This window comes from Lycorma delicatula, chromosome 7 (genome assembly GCF_047948215.1).
Source record: "Lycorma delicatula isolate Av1 chromosome 7, ASM4794821v1, whole genome shotgun sequence".
Taxonomy (NCBI): domain Eukaryota; kingdom Metazoa; phylum Arthropoda; class Insecta; order Hemiptera; family Fulgoridae; genus Lycorma; species Lycorma delicatula.
The window spans coordinates 86,077,073-86,099,909 of NC_134461.1; the positions used below are offsets into that span (position 1 = coordinate 86,077,073).

At 30.0% G+C, this 22,837-nt stretch overlaps 1 protein-coding gene across 1 annotated transcript in view; it reads right to left on the reverse strand.

The window, feature by feature from the left end:
* mAChR-A (muscarinic Acetylcholine Receptor, A-type) overlaps positions 1-16,090 on the reverse strand; it is a 100,419-nt gene extending 84,329 nt beyond the window's left edge. Inside the window, exon 1 of the mRNA XM_075372030.1 lies at positions 15,727-16,090. Within this exon, the coding sequence (XP_075228145.1) occupies positions 15,727-16,090 (364 nt within the window). The remainder of the gene's footprint in view (positions 1-15,726) is intronic.
* Positions 16,091-22,837: the final 6,747 nt, after the last annotated feature.

Here is a 22,837-nt window from a genome sequence, read left to right on the forward strand (position 1 = left end):
TACTGACAAAATAAAGCTACATCATGTAGCACCTACAATAAAATATAAATAAGTATTTATGAAAAGTTAATCTTAAACAGAGAGTAATTAAGTGAAATAGATTTCCGTAATATTTGTTTCATTATTTATGATGACCCTGAAACCGTTGTTTACTTAATTATTAAAAAAAAGTTGACAACACTGTTGTAGGACTTTCCCATTAAGGTGAATTTTTCTGATGCACGGTTTACAGACACATACACACACAACTTAATTAAAAATATTTATCTTTTTTTTTAAATATAACATTTCTTTATTATTTCAATAATTCTCCAACTAGCGCGTGCGTATACCATATTTCATTTGCGCAGGTGTGGCGGTACTAACGGCCACTTTAAATGCTTTTTAACACTTCAAAATATTATTCATTTATTTAATTCTTCCATTCACCTGTGACGTCACAACGTAGCAGACGTAAAATCGTAGCGCTCCTTTTGGTGAGAGCGGGTACTATTGACGCAGAATACCCACTTAGCCGCTGGTTTATTTAGCTAATTTTTTTGGGGTGGGGGTGCGATTTTGCAAAGTTGTTTTGCAAATATTTATATTTTTTAATTATTAACAAATGTGCTTAAGAAAAATAAAGGGTGACCTTGCTGTACAGCCTCACCGATTGATGTTTTAAGTTGAAAATTTAATGACCAATGCCCCATATATAGAAGTAATCTGACCAAGTTTGGTCAAAATCGGTCGAGTGGTTCTAAAGATATAAGGTGATTTAAGGTGCGACACCGGACACACACATAGGTATAAAAATGACAAATAAATAAAAAATATTTTCAAATCGTTTACCCAGTTAGTTAAGTATACATAGAAACAAGTGTCTCCACTTTTTTAAGTAGTTAATATATGAAATCAGGCAAATGAGTTTACAAAAAATAATAAATTATAATCTTTATACACTTTTATTCTACTTTAGAAACAAAATGACTTATAAATCACAGAACTAACAATCGATAACAGGGCATAGATAAAAGTAATATTTTATTTTACACATTTATAGAATACACCTTATTTAACTTCAAAGATAAAGCTTTATCAACCGTTTCTCTAAAATATTTTATATTATCTATATTATAAATATATAGAGTGTTTCTAAAATAGTGGGCTGCTTTTTTCGAATTCTACTTGTAAATCTAAACAAAAAATATCCTTAGGAAAAATGGCAATTTCTCCGTTCTCCTCCTGTCCGCCATTTTGTTATTTTTATATAAAAATTTATATCTTACGTTCGGATAGTGGAATCACATTAATATCTGGTAGGCGTCTTAGTAATAAAATTTAAAAATTAGCAAAATTCCGGACTTATAGGAAGGAAATACCTTCCCAAATTACAAAACGGGAGCCATGTTTATTTTTCAATCCGTTATACCTCCATAAATATTATTTTATCAAAATGTATGTTATGCTAAAATATTAAGCTTTTTATTTTGAACAAAATGACATTTTATTTTTTTAAATCAGTTAAGAAATACTCGAGTTATGGCAGAAGTTGATGTAATTTTGTGTCTGTGTTCATGTCCTCCATTTTACGCTCAATTCGATGAAATATTAATTTTTTTATCTATTGTTAACTCTAATATTGTAAATTAGTATCAAATTAAGGAATAAATTTCTCACAATAAAATTTAATATTAAATAATAATAATAATAAAACGATTGATATTAATTTTTCACTTTTGAATAATTTTACACAGCGACTATTATTGCTGATCATCTTAACAATGTAAAAATGAACAGGAATGGCGTTCAAAACTATCACAACCAGCGTATCTGGAGCGACGAGAATCTTCATGGTATCTTTCAAAGTAGCCATCAACAAAGATTTTCTCTGAACATATGGGTAGGTATTTTTAATGATATATTTTGAGTCCTGTCATTCTACCAAATCATTTAAAAGGAGAAAATTATCTTGCTCATTTGACTGAAAATTTTCCACATTTTTTAAAAGACCTACCTCTACAATTAAGAGGAAATATGTGGTTTCACCACGATGGAGCTTCAGCACATTTCAGTCAGTCGGTATCAGATTTCCTGCATGAAACTTTCCATGAAAAATGGGTAGGCCACGGCGGGTCAGTGTCCAATTACCTGACTTAATTCCTCTTGACTTCTACCTATGGGGCAATTTGAAACATATTGTTTGTTCAACTTCAATATTCAGCACTGAGGATCTTCAGCAAAGGATTCAAAATAGATTTCAAGGAATTAGGATTACTCCCGGCATTTCTGAACGGTTAAGACATTCTCTCGGAAAAACAGTGGAGACTTGTATAATTTCTAACGGTAGACACTTTGAACATCTCTCATAACTTTTAACAATTGTTAACTATTTATTTAAAAAAGAAAAAATACAGCTAATGTTCTACAATTAACATAAGATTATTACAGGTACTTGTTTTATTTTTTTAATTGTTAGGTCTATTGTAAAATAATTATTACTTAGTTTGCGACTAATTTACAATAGAATTAACAATAAATAAAAACTACTAATATTTAGTCGAATTGAAAATGAAGTCGAAGACACGAAAACACAAACAAAATTACTACATAAATTTTCTGCCATAACTCGGGTAATTGTAAACCGATTTTAAAAAATAAAACGTGAATTTGTTCAAAATAAAAGGCTTAATATTTTAGTCAATAACATTTTGATAAAACTTATATTTATGGAGATATAACGGATTGAAAAGTAAACATAGACGCCATTTTGTAATTTACAAAGATATTGAAGTCCTGATTTTTTGCTAATTTTAAAACTTTATTACCAAGACGCTTACCAAATATTACTGTGAATCGTTTATCCGAACTTGAGATATAAATTTTTATATAAAAATAACATAATGGCGGACAGGGAGAGAACTAAGGAAAAATTGCCATTTTTCCTAAGGATATTTTATGTTTAGTTTTAAAGTAGAATTCGAAAAAGTATAGACAGCCCACCATTTTAGAAACACTCTGCATAATATACGTACATTTATATTATCTGCCATCTCTGTTACCATTTTTGTTAATTTTTCTCTTTGTTCTTCCGGGATTCTCTTGTTGTTGTTTCCTCTTCTGTCTTGAGCCTCTTTAAATCTTTTAAACTCGTACTTTTGCTGGAAAATTTCTTCTTCTCTTATTCCAATGTCTTGAAGATCTTTTCCTACCTCTAGAAGCCAATTTTTTTCATTTTTGAGGTTAAAAAATTAATTTTTATTTTTTATCAATCTTTTTCATTTATTTTTTTTAAATATCAGTAAAACATTTGCTGTTAATTGTGTAGATTATGTTTAAAAACTTCCTATACATTTCCTCGTTTAGTACTAAAAACGAGAGTAACATTCACATTGTATAGAATTTCAGAACAAATTGTTGAGAACTGTAACAGAGGCGTCGTAGTTTACGAGAAATGTATCTGTGTACGATACATGATTATCTGAGAGTCCCGAGCGTTCGAGAGGAGATATGACGATTCAGCACCAAATATAAAATGAGACTGGACAGTAGTCATGTGAACTGGCTCACAGTTAACCTTCTGGATAACAGTTAGAAAGTTCGGCTGCTAAAGTAGCGGCCGTATTGGATTTCCGAGGCTCTTCGACATCTGAGTGATTTGAGGTTATATTGTTTCATCAAAATGAAACATCTGAAAATTTTGGTTTTCAGATTTCAACGGAAATATCCATTTTGATTATCCCTGAATTCATTTTGACTAGTTTCGGCGTGACATCTGTACGTATGTATGTATCTCGCATAACTTAAACACGATTAGCCGTAGAATGTTTAAATTTTGGATTTAGGACTGTTGTAACATCTAGTAGTGCACCTCCCCTTTTCACTGCAATCGACTGAACCAAAAGTGTCCAAAGACACCCCAAAATAAAAAAAAATTGTATTTTGAAATTTTTCTTAATTGCAGTAATCAATCCTCATTGAGATCTTTTCAACGACATATAATAAGTGGTACTTATTTTCATAGGTTTCAAACTTATAGCCAAATAAAACTTTAATTAATGAAATATTCGGATCTTACAAGGGGAAAGTCACATCGGCTTGAATATGACTTCATTTCCTTTTTATATTTTAACTTTTTTTTGTTGTAATTTGAATATATTGATTTATTAATCAATATAACCTCTGCTTGTAAAACACTTTTACAATAAATAATAATTCGATAATAACAAAAAATAAAAAAAATGCAAAAAATCAGAAATTATTAGGGAAATAAAGTTTTATGTACAACAATGTATATGTAATTTAATAGAGTAAAAGAAAATCATATGGTGTCCACATGAGATTTGGTGAAACATGTGATTAACACTGATTAAAAATTGTAATTAGAATCGTATTATTTTTTTTATATATGTATTTTTTCGATCTACTTGATAATAAATATCGCTACAAAATTTAGTAACTTTCTGCTGTTTCGTTTTTGTTTTCATTTTGTTGATGGTTACATCATAGTAATTTAAAAAATACAGTATCAGATACATATTCGACTTACATTTATTTAATGAGTAATAAAGGGAGTTTTACTCTATCCTAATAGAGTAATTTCAGGTAAGATTGTTGAATTAATAATTGTATAAATATTTGATGTTAATAAAAACTAATATTTCGGTAATTGTGTAACTGTCCACTTTTATTAAAGAATTGGAGGATCGTATCTCACACTCAAATGAAATAAGTTTAAATGAAGTGCAGCAAAAATGTGTTTATGTAATTTAATAAGCGTTCAAGGAAGTCATGTTGTGTTTAAATCAGATTTTTTTAAGTAAAGTCCCGGGTTGACTTGAACGGTCCTCTGTAGATAAACAGATGGATAAGAACAAAATACATTAAAAATCAACAAAGTTAGCAATAGATTAGATGAGTACTTTTTTCTATTCATTCAAAATTATAGTATAACTTTCACTCCACGGCAACATAACCAAAAAAAACCTCCTACATCACTAAAATTGGCACCTGGTGATTGGCACAAAATTACTGCAGTTATCGTGTACACAAAAAAGTATTATATATATATATATATATATATATATATATATATATATACATATATACATAAACTGAAATGACGCTGGTTTTGGGATCTGGGGTTGTGAAACCCGAAGATATGTCGAAATTTAAGGAAGCCGAATAATGGTACTATTACAATAGGTAGCTTTCTTATGGAATCTACCTAAAACATTAGATTGTCCATAAATGTAATGAACTAAACTATTTTGTAATTTTGAGGGGGGTTTTACCCATTTACAACCCCTTAAAAGTGGATGATTGATTCGGTTTGAAAAATAGATATTTTACTTAAAAATTATTATTTTTTTTTTTTTTTTTATTTATTAAAGATTTTCCTGATTTTGAATAAAAGTTCGTTTAAAATTATGACCTCGTTTATATTAGAGTAAACAACGGACCTTTAATTTTTAAATATCACTTCATTATTTTCAAGTCATTTAAATATAAAGTGATGCGTTGATATCAAAGTGTAAGTTCCCCTATCCTATTTGTATGGTACAATAATAAATATATTAAATTTAAAATTGTTTTTCATATTATAAATTATTATAAGCCTGTAATTTAATTTTTTATAAATTTTGCTTTTAAAAGATAAGCATTTTTAATATTATTACGTTCTATTAAATGAAATGTTTTCTCTTTAATTTTTAATTTTTTTTTTGTCGTCATTTGACTGGTTTGATGCAGCTCTCCAAGATTCCTTATCTAGTGCTAGTCGTTTCATTTCAGTATACCCTCTACATCCTACATCCCTAACAATTTTTAAATAGATAATTTAATTTTTATGTAGCAAATGTAATAATATTTTTTATTACTTTAGACCAGAACACTGTCGTTTATAATTCTGCTTTGTATATGTCAACATTAGAATATAAACAACAAATATATATATATGTAATTTTTTTTCTTTAGAGTTGTTATCTTTTTTCTGTTTAGCTTCCGGAACTACCGTAAGGTATCACTTCAGAGGATGAATGAGGATGATATGTATGAATGTAAATGAAGTGTAGTCTTGTACAGTTTCAGGTCGACCATTCCTGAGATGTGTGGTTAATTGAAACCCCAACCACAACGGTATCCACGATCCACTATTCAAATCCATATAAAAGTAACTGCTTTTACTAGGATTTGAACCTTAGAACTCTCTACGTCGAAATCGGCTGATTTGCTATGACGATTTCACCACTAGACCAACCCGGTGGGTCATTGCTCTTTACTGCTCTCTGTCTTACGCCCACCATATCGGACATTCTCGCTGCTTCGTGAGAAGTTCTGAATTGTCTTGAACATCATTGTTCACGACCATTTAGGCTTCAGAAAGGCTTGTGTACGTTGGGTGCAGCACGTGTTAACGGAACGTTACAAAAAAATCCGAATGGGATCTGCTTTGGAATTTTTTATGTGCTACACAGAAAAGGGTGATGGATGTTGTTAATTCGAATGTTACTGGCGATGAAACATGGATTTTGTATTACACGCCAGATAGAAAACGATAGTCATGTGAATGGTGTCATCCTTAATCATCAACCAGACCGACAAAGGTCATCCACAGCCTTTTGGACGCAAACTGATAACCACAGTCTTTTGGGGTCGGTTGGCATACTGCTGATTGATTTCATGCCGCGTGGAACGACTATAAATGCAGAAGCCTACTGCAAAACTCTACGTAAGTTACGGTGCCATTCAAAATCGGCGACGTGGGCGGCGACCGACTGCATCGTCCTGCTGCACGGTAATGCACGTACACATGTTGCGGGTCCGACACGTGATTTACTGCGAACATTTGGATGGAAGATTTACGATCACCTACCACGTAGCTCGAATTTAGCTCCTTCTGATTACCCTTTGTTTGGGAAATTGAAAGAAGTTTTGATTGATGAGCGATTCGCAAGTGACGATGAACTTAAAAATGCTGTTAATCAGTGGCTAAATAGACTGGCGGCAGAAGAATACGACGAGGTATATTGAAGCTGGTGTATCGCTACGATAAATGCCTTAATTCATGTGGCGATTATATAGAGAAGTAGTGCAAGGTAGGTAGGAGAAATAAAAATATTTATAAACTTTTCAAAATAAATGTTTTTACAATGAAACGGTCTTTACTTTAGAAATAAACTCTCGTACACCCTGACTATAAGAAATACTGGACAAATAGTGTAAAATAACATAATTATTTCTATATTCCTCTTTGTTATGAAGTACTGAATTACATGCTGGTTAATAAGGATGTATACTATAGAGAGTAAAATTTTTACTATAGAGAGTAAAAAATTATGTAAACTTTTCGTTCTAAGGTTTATTTACAGCAAGTTAAACAAACGGTTAGCATGTTCAACATATACATAACTTTTCTATGTAGTCACCTCCCTTGTCAATGCACTTAGTCCAGCGGTCCACAAGTTTGAGTATTCCTGCCAAGAAAGAAAGTTTTTGGTTAGGCGAAAGTTTTCGCCTAACCGAAAACTTTCTTCACTTTTGCGCCGCTTCCTGCACATCTACGTCTGCAAAATCGTAAAGCACCCTTGAGCGCCCCAAACAGATGAAAGTCTGAGGGAGCAAGATCTGGGCTGTAGGAAGGGTATTTCAGTATCTCAAAATTCAATTTTGTGATGGTTTGAACGGTGTGCCGTTTGCGGGCGGGCGTTTTCATGCAACAACAAACTTTCTTCGACAATAGACCTCAGGGTTTATTGCAAACTGCTAGCTTCAACTGATTTCCGTACATTTCACTGGGGGAAATTTACTACATTCAACTATAAAAGATTCGGTAAAAACTATATTTTTTAATTTCCCGTAACGAAATTTCATATTTTCGTTCTGCGCATACTTAAGAGATAAGATACTTCCAGTCCTTGCTATTAATCAAACCTAAGATCAAAATTATCTTTCCCGTACGCGAGAAAAATTTGTCTCGTGTAGAATAAAAGTTCTCAACGGGAAAAGTGGATTATTTTTTTTTATAGAGTGTTCTCTCAGAAAAATTCAATCGGCTTATATTTCACATCATAATGTTTAGTTTCTATCGTCCGAGTTTGACAGGTTTCATACATTCGTTCGATAACACTTCCTAAAATAAAACATACTTAGATTTCTGTTCACTTCCTCCGCTATACTAAGTAAACTCGAATTCCAAATGGTATATTTAACACTATTTTTTATTATACAAAGTTTTCTATAACAATTACTTTTGTAATTGTACAAAACAATGTTTTTTTGTTTAACGTTTATTGATAAATTTCTTCCTTTGTTCTACAATTTATGTATGACAATAAATTTATTGTCTGTAAACGAATGTAATTCAGATTTAGTATCAGTTTTTGTTAACGAAGCATAGGTTGGTTATCAACTGTATCATACCTTTCAGGCATTTTTGCAATATTAAATGAACTAAACCTTTTCAGTAAAATTGTGTAACTGTTCTTGATGCATAAAATAAAATAAAGGGATTCGAAAAAACTGGTCTTATAGATTCTAGTTATGTGAAAGACAGACAATTTGAATGTTACATTCTCAATACTAAAATCTTTTTTTAATAGAAAAATTATATCTTTGTTGATTCTGATTTTCTGGAAAGGGTTTGAGATCTTCCTTAAAACATTTTTTCCGATAAGTTTCAATAAGAAATTTCACAAATACGTAAAATTATACGTAATTCACAAACACAAAAATGTATCTAGAAGGTGTGACAAATGATATGCGAAAATATAAGGTATGATATAAGATAAAATATAAGGTAAAATATAAGGTAAAAATAAGATATGCGATAAGGTGCGAAAATGATATCAGTTGTTCAAATAAGGAAGAATGAGCGTGTTATGAATTAAGAATCTAGACAAGAATCATCTATCTTTTTTTGGGAATCTACCGACTTTTCTTGGGATCAGAAACAGATTCTTCAAACTGATTATCTACCCTGGTCGGCTCAATAAGGAAGTGAGTGTACTTTACGACAACATACGTTCTCATGTTATTCAAAACTTGATAAAAAAATTGGAAATATTTTGATGGGAATTATTTAACCACTTTCTGTAAAAACCGGATTTGGAACATTTGACTTCCATTTTTTTCGTGAAATTAAAGGAATTTTTCATCAGAAAACGCTATAGGTCAATTACGTCCACCAAAAAATCACCGACTGATAAAATAAATAGGCGCATAGTTCTTCAACAAGGAGATCGTGTAATTCAACGTCTCCCGATCTCCAAAATACTTGGATTCAGCTGAGATTACGTTGAAAAATAATTTATAACATAATTTATTTTAGAAACAAGGATTTTAAGTTACAAAAACTATCATCATGTATATTATAATAGGTTTATTAAAGATTAAATAGTTTCATGTTGTGTGTGCGTACACACACGCACACAAACACACACACACACACACACACACACACACACACACACACACACACACACACACACACACACGACCAAAACTTGTTAATAAATGGAACAATTACGGCAATCAATGCCGTAACTATTAAATAGTGCATGAGAAGTACAGGCAATGAATAGTAATCACTATTACAAAGAGATATATAATTTATTTAAAATATTTCGTTTAAAGAATCAGAGAAGGAGGAATTATTTTTTCTCGATTCTTATCTGTGAATCGATTTGTCAAAATAAATAATACATCCCAACGCTTTTATTTTGTATACAATTTACTTTCTATTATTCAGTTCGTTTAACATTCTAGTAACGTGTTTTATTTGTTTTTTTATCATAGGCATTATTTTCCTTTTTTCATATATTAACCTAGGATATTTCTTTACATTTTCCAACATTTCTTTAACCTTTGAATATTCTTACAACATACTCATTTAATAGACGCTCCCGTCTAATGTACGTAACTCCTTTTGACAACTAATTACGAGGGGAAGAGACTTGTATAAAATCTAACTGTAGGATTATGAAACTAAAAATGAAAAGTTAAAAATAATACAATAATTATTAGATGAAGATTTAAAAACAAAAAATTGACAGTGTATATGTGTATTACACTAACATATTTGTAAAATTTATCAGATCTATTAAGTTAAAAACTGATCTTTTAGTAAATTACTGTATTATTATATTAAAATTTTACTGAATTTTTAATTACTGTTCATAAATTATTAATTAGTATCATAAACGCTGGATAATATAAACAATCTCACTATCAATATTTCCAGTTTCATTTACTGAACTAACCTTTCTTTTTCCTGTTTAGTTTCCCGGAATTACCGTTCAGGTATTACTTTAGATGTATGAGGATGATATGTATGAATGTAAATGAAGTGTAGTCTTGCACAGTCTCAGGTCGACCATTCCTGAAATGTGTATTTAATTGAAACCCAACCACCAAAGAACACCGGTATCCACGATCTAGTATTCAAATCCGTATAAAAGTAACTGATTTTCTCAATGAGAAAATTTTATTATTTTTTTCTCAATGAGAGATAGGTTACCTTTTCTAAAAATGTTCAATCAAATCAGTTTCAACTGATTGTGTATTTAATTTTTTTTTTGAGCTCAAAATATATAATTTCCATATGTAAATCATTCTCCTTTTGAAAGCCTCTTTCATTTAAATATCTTGTAAATATGAGTAATTACAATTTTTTTTTACATATTTAATTAGATGAGAATCAGGAAAAAAGCCAACAAAAAAGTCGTAATAATCTCCAGGCATTCGTTATTTGCTTTAATATAGTGGAAAAATAATGATACATGGAAGAAGGTTACCTATGTTTTTTTTTTTTGGAGTGGGGATAATTTATGAAGAAGTTTATTGTAAAATTATCATTATAAGTTTAAGTAAACCAAAAATAAAATTTAAAATTAAAAAATCGGTAGTTTTTTTCCTACTTTCCCACCCCCAGAATCATCTTTTAAGAAATTTTATTTTATTTTTTTACGTTTACCGTGTTAAATGAAATTTTTTTTTAAATCCACTGAAAAATGAACAACCAATAAAAAGATTTTTTTGGGGAAGATGGGGTGAATTATGATGAATTTTATTGTTATATTATTATTAAAAATTTATTTAAGATTATTATTTAAACTTTTAATGATATTAAAGGTTCAGATAAACCGAAAAACGTTTTAAAACATTAAAAGATCAGTATTTTTAAACTTTGATCGGCTATCCTACCTCAAATATTGCTCCCAATGTTTTTTTGGGTCTATTTTAATTTATTTTTTTAACCTCCGGGACCATCATTAGATATTGCTTTAGAGGATGAGATGAATGATTTGTAGTGTACGTAAAAATACCATGCCTGATCAAGATTTAAACCCGAGACCTCCGGATGAAACGCCGAGACACTACCACTCACGCACGGTGGCCGGCTCTTTTGGATCACTTGCAATAATACTATGTCTAGAAAGACATTAAAAAAAGAAAGAAAAAAGCTTATTTTCGATTTTTGGGGAAAGGGGAAAAAGCGTCGGGCCAAATCATTTTTTTAAATAGTAAGATAATAGCATGCAAGCATAAAATGAAAATAATGTAAAGTAGGTTTATGGTTGTAGAATTTTTAAAAATTGACTCCAAAAAGCAATCTACCCCTTCCCCTGGAAATATTGATCCCAACTTAAACCAACCGATTGTCCCATATTCAGGAGTCTGTACAAAATTATATCAAAATCAGTTTAGCCAGTCAAAGGTTATTAAGCTTAAAATACGCCAACACACGTACATATATATATATATATATATATATATATATACGTACGTATCTGTTCTTCTAGGCTTCTATATAAACTGGAAGAAACACTTGAAATAATATTTTAGAAAAAAATTTCAGGTTGAGATTAATACTCCTACTTAGAAGAGATAAATATACAAGGCTGTAATTTAAAAAGAAAGTAATTTTCATCAGTTGAAAAGCTCTGCAGAAAAAGAAATTACAGTTTTATAATTCGATAAGTCGAATTTTTGATATCAGAAATTGTTTAATAGGAATAGGACGTGACTTTATCTTTTTTAATCTTTTCAGTGATGATGGTGAGGAAAAAAAAATAAATTTTCAAAAATTTCATTATAAGCTTAAATATAAAAAAAAGAAAAAAGTTACAATATAGTTGTATTACTTTCCTGGCATTGGTTATTTAGTTTTATACAGTGGAAAAATAATAATACTTGAGAAGAAAAAAGTTACCTGTCTATTTTGGGGTAGGGGTAATTTATAATGAAGTTTTACTGCAAAATTATCATTATGTAAATTTAAAAAAAATAAAGAATCGGTATATATATATATATATATATTTTTTTTTTTTTGCTCCTAAATGGGATAACAGTAGATTTTTTCATTTCTTAACGTTTCATAACCCAAGGAACCAAAAAAATACGTGGGAAGAATAACGATCGTTTTTACGTACGTATATTGACGTGTTTGAAGCTTAATATTTGACTAGATAAACCGATTTTGATGAAAATTTTTACAGGGAATTTAATGGTAATATTTTGGGATAAATATCTCCGGGATGGCGGGATAAATAGATTTTTAAGGTAATTTTTTTCAAAATTTTTCAAAAACATAATCCCACTTTATATTAATCTCCATGCATGCGTGCAAGCTTATCTTACTATTTAAAAAAAAGATTTGCCCCAAATTCCCACTTCACCAAAAATAGAAAAAAGCTTTTTACTTATTGTACAGAATTTTTTTTAACATCTTCCTAGTCATGGTAATAGTGACGGTGATCCAAAATAATGCTCGGGGGTAATAATACAGGAGGTGAAGCCGTCAAAATTATCGATTTCGAAGTTTAAAATTTAAAAAAATTTCAAAAATGATCGATTTTTTAAACTTTTTTTTGTATCATTATTTTTCCATTATATAAGAACCAACGCCAGGAAGTATAAAAACTTTTTTGACAGGTTTTTTTCTAACCGAGTCATTCTTGTTTTTTATTACTTAGAACATTTTCTACTACAGTAATTTTTCCATGAACTTGTGAACCACATTCACTAATCCTGAACGCCTTACGATTTGATCCACCAAAATGTCTATTTTACTAAATTAAATTCTACTCCAAAATCTTTTCTAATATTCGCCTTAATATATCTTCATTCCGTATCCTAAAATCCAAACTTTATAAGAAGAGTAAATAAAAATATATACACATATTTAAAAAAATAAAAATTTCATGACAGAATGACAACTTTCTATCTTTTATCCGAAAGTTGCAAATTCGAATATATGTCAGGCTTGAGATTTAAATAAATGATTCAAATTGTCTTTATATAACTAAAATAGCATCCCGTCACGGCTTCGCCCCCTCTATCTGGTTACATGGGTTTCTCGTCAATTTTTATTTATTTTATGTTTTTTATTCGAGTAACCAGAGGCAAGTGGGGCCAGTCGCATCTTACATACTAGTACAGACAGAGGCAATGACTGTGTAGGTTGAGCCGCTTCGCTGTACACCATCGCACCCCTTGAAAAAAAATCGAAATTAAAAAAAAAACGAAAAAGATTTTCAGATATTTAAATATCATAAATATATTTAGATATCTAAAGAGTATTTGTAAGCCCCGATCTACTGAATCTCGTTTAAAATAGTCGGAAATTGGAAAATTTGCAATCATTTTTCAAAATCTTTTCACTTTTTGTCACCGCTTTCAATGTCAAATTTCCAAAAAATCTAAAACTGGTTTTTAGATATTCTCATGAAGAATATCACACACACACGTGCGTGCGCGAGCTAGCGCGCGCGCACACACACACACTAAAAATAAAGTTGATATCTTCATTTGTTACAAAAAAATTTTTAAAAAATCGTGTTTCAAATAAAAAAGGAAATACATTTTAACCCGTTGAAGTCGAAGTTTCAAAAATCTACAAATTGGTTTTTAAATATCCACATGAAGATTACACTCATCAAAAATCAAGTTGATATCTACATCTGTTATACAGAAATAAAAAAAATAATAAATTTCATTATAACTCCCTTTAGTTCTTTAAACTCAGAATTTCAAAAAAACTTTCCTTAATGTGCACTTACACAATAAGAAGAACTAGTATACGAAGTACTAGTATAAGAAGAACTAGTATATTTCATCAATTTATCTTCAGTAGGTTTTGTTAGTGGTTGATTATGAATGACTCATGACATGTTATTGTGTGTATATATATATATATATATATATATATAAACCAAATAAGTTAGAAAATTATCCAAATTAATAGAAAATTTTCTAATGCAATTCATTAGGTCAACAACCAAACAAACAAAAGAAAAAACCTCGAAGTTTCGTCCAAGATGTAGGACTTTATAAAGACAAACCACAAATGACAAGAACACCAGCAAACACTTAAAAAAACCCCCCACCATCTAATCTAATAAAAACCAAAACCCCCACTACTAAACATGTTATCATTTCCATAGATTGGGGCTTACAATGATTGAGACTAATCCAATGATAACGTAAATTACAACCCAAACAAAAAATACAAATCCAAAATTAATAAACCTAAACTACACACAAAAAAAAAACTAAAATCAACAAATAACCAATAATACACAACCCATTATTATCTATTAATTTAAAAAAACATTAGCATAAATCAGATATGTCCGTTCTATTATTTACGGAATTTATATCCTTTTTAATGTGGATCATCTCCAATATATTTATTTTTACGAAATTAGGTTCCCTTTCTAAAATTTTCATTATCAAAATCAAATTTATGTTTTTTGGCTTTTTCGTGCTTATTCAATGCAGTAATTTCATTTATCTTATGCATAAAATTTTTTGTTTAGAAAGATTGAATCGAAAAACACATCATTCTATGTTTGGGGTAAAATAATTTTGTTAAATGAATGATAAACATACAAAAGTAGAAAATTTGATTCCAAGTAAAATGATAGTGAATAAAATCCACAGCAACTTACTTTAAACGTAAATATTTTTAAATTTATTAAATTAATTTTAATAACAATCTTTACGCTGTATTTTCAGGATGAAATTTACAATGAAATAATACGTAGATGTAAACCAACTGGGTCTTTATATTGGTGAACGCGTCTTCGCAAATCAGCTGAATTAGAAGTCGAGAGTTGCAACGTTCAAATTCTAGTTAAGGCAGTTACTTTTATACGGATTTGAATACTAGATCCGTGGATACCGGTGTTCTTTGATGGTTGGGTTCAATCAACCACACATCTCAGAAATGGTCGACCTGAGAATGTACAAGACTATACTTCACTTACACTCATACATATTATCCCCAGAAGTAATACCTGACGGTGATTTCCGGACGCTAAACAGGGGAAAAATACGTAGATATAATAATAAAGAACACGAGGATATTGTTTTATAACTCGTGTTACAATTTAAAAAAAAAAATCATTGCTGTTTACTTTTTATTCTAATTCATTAGAATTTATCTCTAATTAGAGATAAAAGTAATTGAGCTGTTAAAGTAAAAAAGTCTTCCAGAATTATTTACTTTGTATTTTCAAGTGTTATGTCGTCATTCATCAATCAACACTAGTAATTCTTATTAAACATTACCTTCCGTAAAAAAGATCTCAGTTAAATGTAAACGATCCGAGAATTCTAATTGGTTCGTAAGTACTATAGGCGGAGCTAAACATGTGACGTCATTTTTCAACAAACACACCTCTTCAACATTGAAATTAACTGACTTTAAATATAAACATAACACAGGAAAATAAATTCACTTACCGAGTAAAGTAGATACGGTGAAGAGCGGCATAGATATAAGACCGATAGCGAAATCAGCAACGGCGAGACTGAATAGAAAATAATTACTTATCGTTTGTAATTGTTTATCTATTTTAAAAGATATCATGACCATTGAATTACCGACCACAGTCACGATACTCAAGACGCTAGCTAATACTGCTATCAACACTATCTGCGTTACCGTATAATGTTTGTTAACGTTGTTACTATTACTATTATCATCGATATTTTTATTATCACTATTTGCGGCCACAGTAGTAGTGGCCGCGTTATTTGCCGTCGATGTTGTTGTCATTATGGTTGTCGAAGAGACTTGAGAATCTGTTACCGCTGCAGCCGCCATATGCAATGTTGCCAAGAGTAAGGTGCTGTTTACCACCACCTCCATCATCTCACCGCTAACTGACACCACCACCTAACGACATAAAAAAGAAATAATTTATTTTTTTTATAATATATATGCACACATAATAAAAAAGATATAACACCACACTACATTATATAAGATATATTAAAATGGCAAGAGTTTAAACCGTAAAAATCCAACTCGGTTCCAATGAGGACAATAAAAAAAACAAGTTAATAATATGCAGAAGTATTCAGTTAAAATATCAGGATCTCCAATTGTAATCAACTTATCTACGCTCTAATTTAATTCACAGTTTTTCATAAGAGCATTAAATGAAATTTTTTATACCCTGCCGAAACTGATAAAAATAATTTGTTTTTCCTTATTTACATTTATAATAAAAGAAACGTTATCAGTATGTTATTACAACTTTTATTATCAGAAATTTTATCATAAAATTGATAAATTAGAGTTATTTCGCGTACATTATAAATACATTACCGGTTTAGATAAGTTGATATTTAGCGACAGAATACCTGATAAACGGAAAAGGAATAAAATTTTCCTTCCTCGAAAACATTTTTGTATACTGTGAAAATATGTTCATTATGTAATTGGAAAAACTGACACAGTGAGAGGGTACAAAAATTACAGTTTTATCCTCCCTAGATTTAAAACAACTGACAACAAATTTTTATAATTTCCTGGTGTTGGTTGTCTATATCCATTGCCATTGTAGCGATTCAGAATCTATATAATTTGAACGCGTTACATTGCTACGTAATTGTGATAAGAAGCGTAAAGGAATCCGCTAACAACATTTTAAAAGAAAAATTGGTGTAATAATCCATCTCTCACAACAAATTATGTCCGCAGAATGCAACAAGAAAGTGTACCTGGCATTCATTTTTAGGTTCAACGTATCAAAAGAACAACAAAGTTTTAATACTTTCCATGTTATTACTTTGGCACTGGTTATTTATTCTTATAAAGTAGAAAAATAATGATAAATGAAAAAGGTTACCTATTATTGCTTTCTTGTACGAAGTAAAAGAAGTATTGTAATCGCGAAACATTTCGGTTTTCACATTTCAACGGAAATATCCATTTTGTCATCCCTGAACCCAATTTGACTAGTTTCGGCGTAACGTCTGTACGTACGTATGTATGTATCTCGCATAATTCAAAAACGAGCCGTAGGATGTTAAAATTTTGGATTTAGGACTATTGTAACTATCTAGTTGTGCAACTCCCCTTACGATTACAAAAGACCTGACCAAAAAAGCCCAAAATTCAAAAAAAAATTGGATTTTGTACTTTTTCTTAACTGCAGTAATAAGCTCTCATTGAGAGCTTTTCAACGATATATCGTAAGTGGTACTTATTTTAATTGGTTCCAGAACAGACCGATCGAAATAACTCATGTACAGGGAAAAAAGTTGTTATCTGGACTTTTATAAGTGGAAATAGTAAAGGGGCTTATAATAGACGTAAAAAAATGAATGTGTGAGCGGGGACGGCTGGAGGGTTGATTTGGGTGAGTTGAAAAGGGGTAAAAATGGTATTATTGCGATTTCCGGCGAATGTTGATGTCAAAAAAAATTGTGGTTATTTAAAACACAGAAAGGTATACTTTCACCAAGTTTCGTCAAAATTAAATTATTCTGGAAATTAAAAATAAAAAACGGAAAAAATGAAGATTTTTCGCATTTTTCTCGGAAAGTTTCAGGTTATGTTAAAAGTGACCTCTACAAAAGTTGTAGATTTTTGCATGATCTACAACTTTTATATTGAAAAAACTTTTTCCAACAACTGAAACTCCCTCCCCCCCAAATCACCCCTCCACCTCCTTCGCTCACGCATTTTTTTTTCTACGTTTATTATAAGGCCCTTTATCATTTTCACTTATAAAAAACCAATTTTTTCCCCTAAGTGTGATTTGGTTGAATAGCTAAATAAAATTTTAATTAACGAGATATTTGGATCTTAGAAGGGGAAGGCACATCGGTTCGAATCAGACTCCATCTTCTCTTTTTTTTAATTTAAATATATTGATATATTAATAATTATTAACCTGTGATTGTAAGAAACGTTTTACAATAAATAAATAATAATTCAATAATAAAAAAAAATTTGAAAAAAATCACAAGTTATTAGTGAAATAAAATTTTATGTACTTTTAAAAATGTGTATATGTATTAAATAAACCTGTAAAAAAAATCAAACAATCGATTTTTTTTGATTTTTTTTTACGTTTAATTTGTTAAACGGAAGAAACTAAAAAATCTACTGAAAAATGTCCAACCAATAAAATGTTATCTAAGTTTTATTTTTGGGGATCAAGAGTGAATTACGATGAAATTTTATGTAATATTAAAAAATATTATTATTATCATTATTATTATTATTATTATTATTACACTTTTTATTAGGTAGCACCTAATCAGGCTAGTATAGGAGGACTCGACCGGAAGTAACGTGTTAAATGGTTCCGGGTCGAGTGCTGGTAGAAAGGGAGGTGGTTTTAGTCGGTAGCCTACTGATAGTCATTGGATAATACCATCAGCTAGAGCCCGACACTCCGTGCGTAAATGCATTTCCAACTCCCTTCGAAAAAATAATTATTACACTTTTAATAACATTAAAAGAATAAAAAAATAAAAAATTTTCTAAAATTCAAAAAATTATATTTTTAACTTTGATCGGCTCCCCCACTCCCACTATTGCCTCCATAGAACTTTTTTGGGGTTACTTGCGTCATTACTACTATGATTGGTTAAACAAATGCAATAAAGAAAACTATAGCGTTTCTTCCATTTTTGGGAAAGGACGGAATTTTGGGGAAATTTTTTTAAAATGGTAAGATAAGCATGCAAGCAAGTACTGAAGTAGTTAAGTACTTGCTTACTTTGGGGGAAAAAATTCCCCAAAATTCCTTCCTTCCCCAAAAATCGAAAAAATGCTATAGTTTTATTTATTGCATATATTTGAACCAATTTTTTTTTTATGTCTTCCTAGGCATAGTAGTAGCTGTGCAAGTAATTCCAAAAAAGTTACTTTAAAGCGAGATTATATTTGCAAAATTTTGAGAAAAGTGATCCCAAAAGGTTTTCTACGGCATCTTCCGGAGATACTGACCCCCAATATTCTACCAAAAAACTGCTCCGTGTACACGAGTCTCAGTACAAAGCTTCATCAAAATCGATTTATCCAGTCAAAAGTTATTAAGCTTCAAACATGCTAACACACAGAGATATATATGTACCCCAACTTTTTTTTTTGAGGTCCCTGGGTAATAGTAAAGAAATGCAAAAATAATCTATACCCATTTTTTTGACTGATTACCATGCTTTCTTTCTTGCAGCGTAGCTCTAAAAATATGATGTCAGGAAAGTAACAAGCCGCTGAAAAAATAGCACAGTAGAGATTAGGGTTACGAAAGAGAATGAAATATTTAAGAATCTTCCAAAATCCTTTACAGAATTGTTTTGTTTCAGTAAATAAAAAAAAAATATTTTATATAAACCAAATTTTATCGTTCAAGAAATTTAGTTATTTATTCTGTAATAAAAAAAAATAATATTCATTGAAAATTATTAATAAGAATAATTTTTTTTTATAGAGTGGTTTAGATTTATCATTAAAAAAATCTGATGTGGACACCTTGTATTGTGACTTCCTTGTACGCCTATCAAATTAAATATATTTTTTATTACATCTTTTCATTTTTTTATTTTTTTTTTATTATTGAATTATTAATTATTGAATTTTTTTTACAATCAGAGATTAATAATTATTAATAAATCATTATATATAAATTTAAAAAAAAAGGAAATGAAGTCAGATCCGAACCGACATGTTTTCCCTTGATCCAAATATTAAATTTAATTTATTGGGCTGTAATTCTGGAACCAATGAAAATAAGTACCACTTACATAGAAAAGCTCTCAATGAGGGCTTATTACTGCAGTTAAGAAAAACTCCAAAATCCAAATTTTGGGGGATTTTGGGTTTTTTTGGACACTTTTGGTCCAATCGATTGCAATCAAAAGTGGAGGTGCACAACAAGATGTTACAACAGTCTTAAATCCAAAATTTCAACATTCCACGGCTAATCGTATTTGAGTTATGCACGATACATACGCACGAAAAGACGTCGCATCCAAACTAGTCAAAATGGATACAGGGATGGTCAAAATGGATATTTCCGTTGAAATCTGAAAACCAAAATATTTTGCAATCACAATACTTTCTTTACTTCATACAAGGAAGTAAAAAGTAATAAAAATGTTTTTCCTAATAAAAACTAGGAATTCTATCTTTTTTTTTAATTTTGCTAAAGTTAATAATATTTTAAATAAATAGATTATATTTGTTAAGCCTATCATAAAAATACTTTTTTACATTTTTTCGGTAATAAATTTTAAAATCAAATAGTATTAATAAAGAGAAATATTTCTTGTTCAAAATGAATACATTTCACATTTTATTGATAATAAATTTAAATAAATTAGTTTTCATAACAAAAAAATTATTTGTTAAAAGAAATACGTTCCGTTAAAATACTTTCTACGAAAAAAATTTATTTATATATATATAAAGTATGGTTTTTTCCATAAGCTTTTGAAATAAATCTGTTAGAACATTTTTTATGTCAACATTTTAAAGAGGTTTTCTCAGAAACTAATTTTTTTATTTTTACAAAACGTTGTATCTTTTATTACCTGAAAAAAAATAGATTCTTTTGTATTATCATCTGGTTAATAAAACAATGATTAGAAAGTAGCGCATCTTCTGAGAGAGAAATAAACAGATTGCTTTTATTTTCTCTTTTTTAACCTAGTACATTTCTTTGGTACTGTGTAGGCTTTTTGTAACAGCTTTCTAGAGAAGATAAAATACCTTCATGCTTACGAACGTACACAGAAAAGAAAGTAAAATCTGCATTAAATGCAAATGCATAACAAGCAAAATGCAAATGTAAACTTTATGCATTAAATGTATAAATTGCAAATTCTTTTGTTAATGCATATTAATCAAATTCTTATAAAATAAAAAAAAATCAATTAAAAAAAAAATCGTAACGTTTTTCTTTTATTTATAGAAAAAATAAATAAATTGTTTCAATGAATAACTGATATTAATTTGATGTTTTGTAACAAATTTTAAAAAATGCATTGACATTTTATAAAGTTTATTACAAAGAATCAAACTAATATCCCTTTTCATTGAAACAATTTTTTTTTTTTTTAATTTAAAAAACTAGATATATTAATTTAATCTTAAAATTTATTACCAAGAACCAAATTAAATCAGTAAACTGAAACAACTTCTTCCTTATCTCGTTTTCATTACAAAATTTTTTTTCGAAAAAAAATATATACATCTCAAAAACAACTTTTTGACAAGATCTAATAACCTTCGACAAAAATTATTCTTTCTATCAAAGAATAAAAAATTATTTACAAGAAATACTTAACAAATTTTTTTTTATATTAAAAATATTACAAGAAAATAATTCCTGAGAAATCAAATCTGTTTTAAAATTACAAAATTTATTAATAATATTTTTTTTTAAATCCTACAACACGCCTTTCCCGTCACGTGGTATTTTTCTGATGCACGGCTTACACACACAACTTAATTTAAAATACATAATATTTTATTTAAATATATTTATTCTTTTAATTCAATGATTTTAACTAAAGCGCGTGCGCGCATTCTGTATTTTATTCGCGCGGGTGTGGTAGTATTAGCGACCATTTTAAATACTTTTTTACATTAATATCAGCAAGCGGGTTACCGTCGAGAGCTCGGCGGTGCTGTCACTACAATCCTCATCAGACACGCTCGTAGCTTCAGCAGCTCCAATTGACTCAGTAGTCGGGACATGTCTGTACTACTGAGTCAACTCTACTGAGATTACTCTTAGATTACTGAGGACTACTCTTTTGAATTTAGTCAACAAAGGGCAAATCTCCAGGAGGTGGTTTCCAACATTAACTTTATTGTGCTTATCGGTAATTGATTTAACAAGATCACTATTCGCCAGGTAGATACACACCCGGTTCATAGAGGTCTTAGATGCATATAAGATATTCTTGGGAGTAACCACTTTACCAATAGCCACTTATATATGCACTAATCGGAATATCTCTTATGGCATCTAGTACGAGGGCTTGAATTTTGGTAAGTCAGTTTCTGGGCTACGGTGGCGTAACTTCCTGGTCTCTTCGTCTGTCCAGTAAGACGGGTGTCGTCCCTGAACGATCAGCTTCTTTCAGTTGTTCACCATTTTTACTCCAGATTGTCTGTAGTTCGTTTCTGTCAGGGGTCTTCTCACATACATTTTTACAAATCTTTTCTTGCTCGGTCACACTCATAACTACTCCCTTGTATTCACAGGAAACAGCACAGTCGAGATATTTGTTTATGACGATCAGTTGGGCCGAACGTAGAAACAGTTGAACTTGGAAGGTTACGTAGGGTTATCTGACTGCGTTATCCCAGTTGCAGAATATTAATGCCCCAGCGGACTATTTTAAAAATTGTCTAGTACTTACCAGCCCATAGGCCAATTTTAGTACAAATGAAATCCCTTAAAGTCACAAATAAAACAAAAATATATAGAAAATACGTCACTGAAATAGTACAAATAACACGTTCCATAGACAGCTATTCTTTTTTTATTTTATAATACGTAAAAAGCGTATTTAATGATTTATTCTAAAGACTTATGAA